A 1852-nucleotide genomic window follows, 5' to 3' on the forward strand; every position below is an offset into this window, starting at 1 on the left:
CATCGCTCACAACAGCGGTGAGGTGACCAAGACCACCTTCTCGGTGAGTGTGGCCATGCGTCCCGCTGTGTCCCCCCGTGTCCCGCTGTCCCTCCCTCCCTCCCCAGCCTGCTCTGCTCTGCGCTGGCAGTCTGGCAGTCCCTGTGCCGACGGGGAGCATGAGGGCGAGGAGGAGATTTGGGCAGAGCGTGGTTTTATGGGTGCTGTGTTCAGGTTGGGTTTGTTTTGGGACGAACCATAGATTACCTTCCTGGGGTTTTCAGCCCCAAAGTGCCAAGGAGATATAAGAGCAGTTCTGGCGTTCCGTGTTCGTGCACAGGCTGCGAATCGCGGGCTCTGTAGCTCCTCGCAGGGCGTTTAGTCGTACGGGCTTCGGGGAAGGAGCTCTGCTCTCCAGCCCGCGCTGTTCTGTGCTTTCAGCCCCCCGTACCAGCAGCCGCTGCCAAGAACCAGTCCAGGAGCCCCATCAAGCGCCGCTCGGGGCTGTTCCCTCGCCTGCACACGGGCTCCGAGAGCCAGGCGGAGAGCAGGACGAGGTGGTAAGTTTGACACCGCCCTGGTCGCTGCGGTTAAAGCCCCCATTGCCTGTTAAACATTCGAGGAGCTGGTGGTGGGTGCTGAGGATCTCCCCTTTCCACACGAGCCCTGCTGCTTTTGCCATGTTCAAGGGAACGGAGCCCTGGATCCCTTCCCTCTGTTTTAAATCAAAGGGGTGGCATCCAGAGAGCATCTGCTGCCCTTACAGTTCAGCATTTGGCGATAGGGAGCATAATTTGACCATCCGTTTTAAGCCTCTTGTGTAACTTGTGCAACCTGTCTCTTCGTGCCCTCAGCGACAGCGTTTCTGGAGCCCAGAAGACACCAGATTTGGGGCATTCTTCTCAAGAGATGAAATCTGAAACGTCCTCCAACCCCAGCTCCCCCGAAATCTGCCCCAACAAAGACAGGTGAGCGGGGAGGACCCATCCTCCTCCTCGGACCGGAGCTCGGGTCACCCTGTAGCTGGCAGACCATCAGGGATTTTGTCAAACAAAACTGTCCCCAGGTTTTACTATAAATAAGTTTGATATTAAGGGAGGGGAAAAAAAAGATTCTGGTGATTCATGAGCACAGCTCCTTTACGGGCTGAAAATAGCCGTCTTTAAAAAGAAGCAGAGCTAGGAGCGGTGTTTGACAGAAGTCGCCCAAACCTCGTGGCACGGGAGCTGGGGAGGCCGGTGGTGCCCGTCCCTCCTTGCCACCGGGGACCCAGCCTGACCCGCGGGTCTCTGCTCGTGGCACCCACCAGCTGCTTTATCCCGTGCTCTGGGGAATGGTTGCGTACAGAGTCCCCCCCAGGTTTGTCCCTGTGGCGGCTGCTTTGCCCCGGGGGCGCGCGGGAGGGTCTGTCCCCGCTGTCACGGCCCGAAGGACACGGCGTTCCACGGGACAATGGCGAGCTCTGCGTTTTGTGTCGCCTCTCCTCCCAGGCCGTTTATTAAGCTGAAAGAGAACGGGAGGTCGAACATCTCCCGTTCCTCCTCGAGCACCAGCAGCTTCAGCAGCACAGCGGGGGAGAGCGAGACGCTGGAGGAGTACGACAGCGTGGTAGGCACCAACCCTGCCCCGTGGCGCGCTCGGGACCCCGTGGCGTCCTGCCGCCTCCGGCCCTTGGGTGCTCTCCGTGCAGGGGGAAGGGTCCCACGCCCCCCAGATGCCGCCTCCCCGCTGGCATCGAGGGGCTCAACCCCATCCCCGGGGAGGAGGAGGGCCGGGGCGCGCAGCGGGACACCCCAGCGAGCCTTGGCACGCGCCGGGGCAGCACTGGGCACAGCGGGGCCGGGAGGCTGCTCCATCAGGACGAGCGCCGACC

General features: G+C 61.4%; 1 protein-coding gene across 1 annotated transcript in view; it reads left to right on the forward strand.

Moving 5' to 3' along the window:
- Positions 1–1852, forward strand: part of RAP1GAP2 (RAP1 GTPase activating protein 2) — a gene marked incomplete at its 5' end in the record, with an annotated part of 17052 nt that overhangs the window by 12479 nt on the left and 2721 nt on the right. Inside the window, 4 exons of the mRNA XM_035897244.1 lie at positions 8–43; positions 421–539; positions 834–947; positions 1470–1654. Of these exons, the coding sequence (XP_035753137.1) occupies positions 8–43; positions 421–539; positions 834–947; positions 1470–1654 (454 nt within the window). The remainder of the gene's footprint in view (positions 1–7; positions 44–420; positions 540–833; positions 948–1469; positions 1655–1852) is intronic.

This window comes from Egretta garzetta, unplaced genomic scaffold, assembly GCF_000687185.1.
Source record: "Egretta garzetta isolate BGI_Z169 unplaced genomic scaffold, ASM68718v1 scaffold337, whole genome shotgun sequence".
In the NCBI taxonomy this organism is placed as follows: Eukaryota; Metazoa; Chordata; class Aves; order Pelecaniformes; family Ardeidae; genus Egretta; species Egretta garzetta.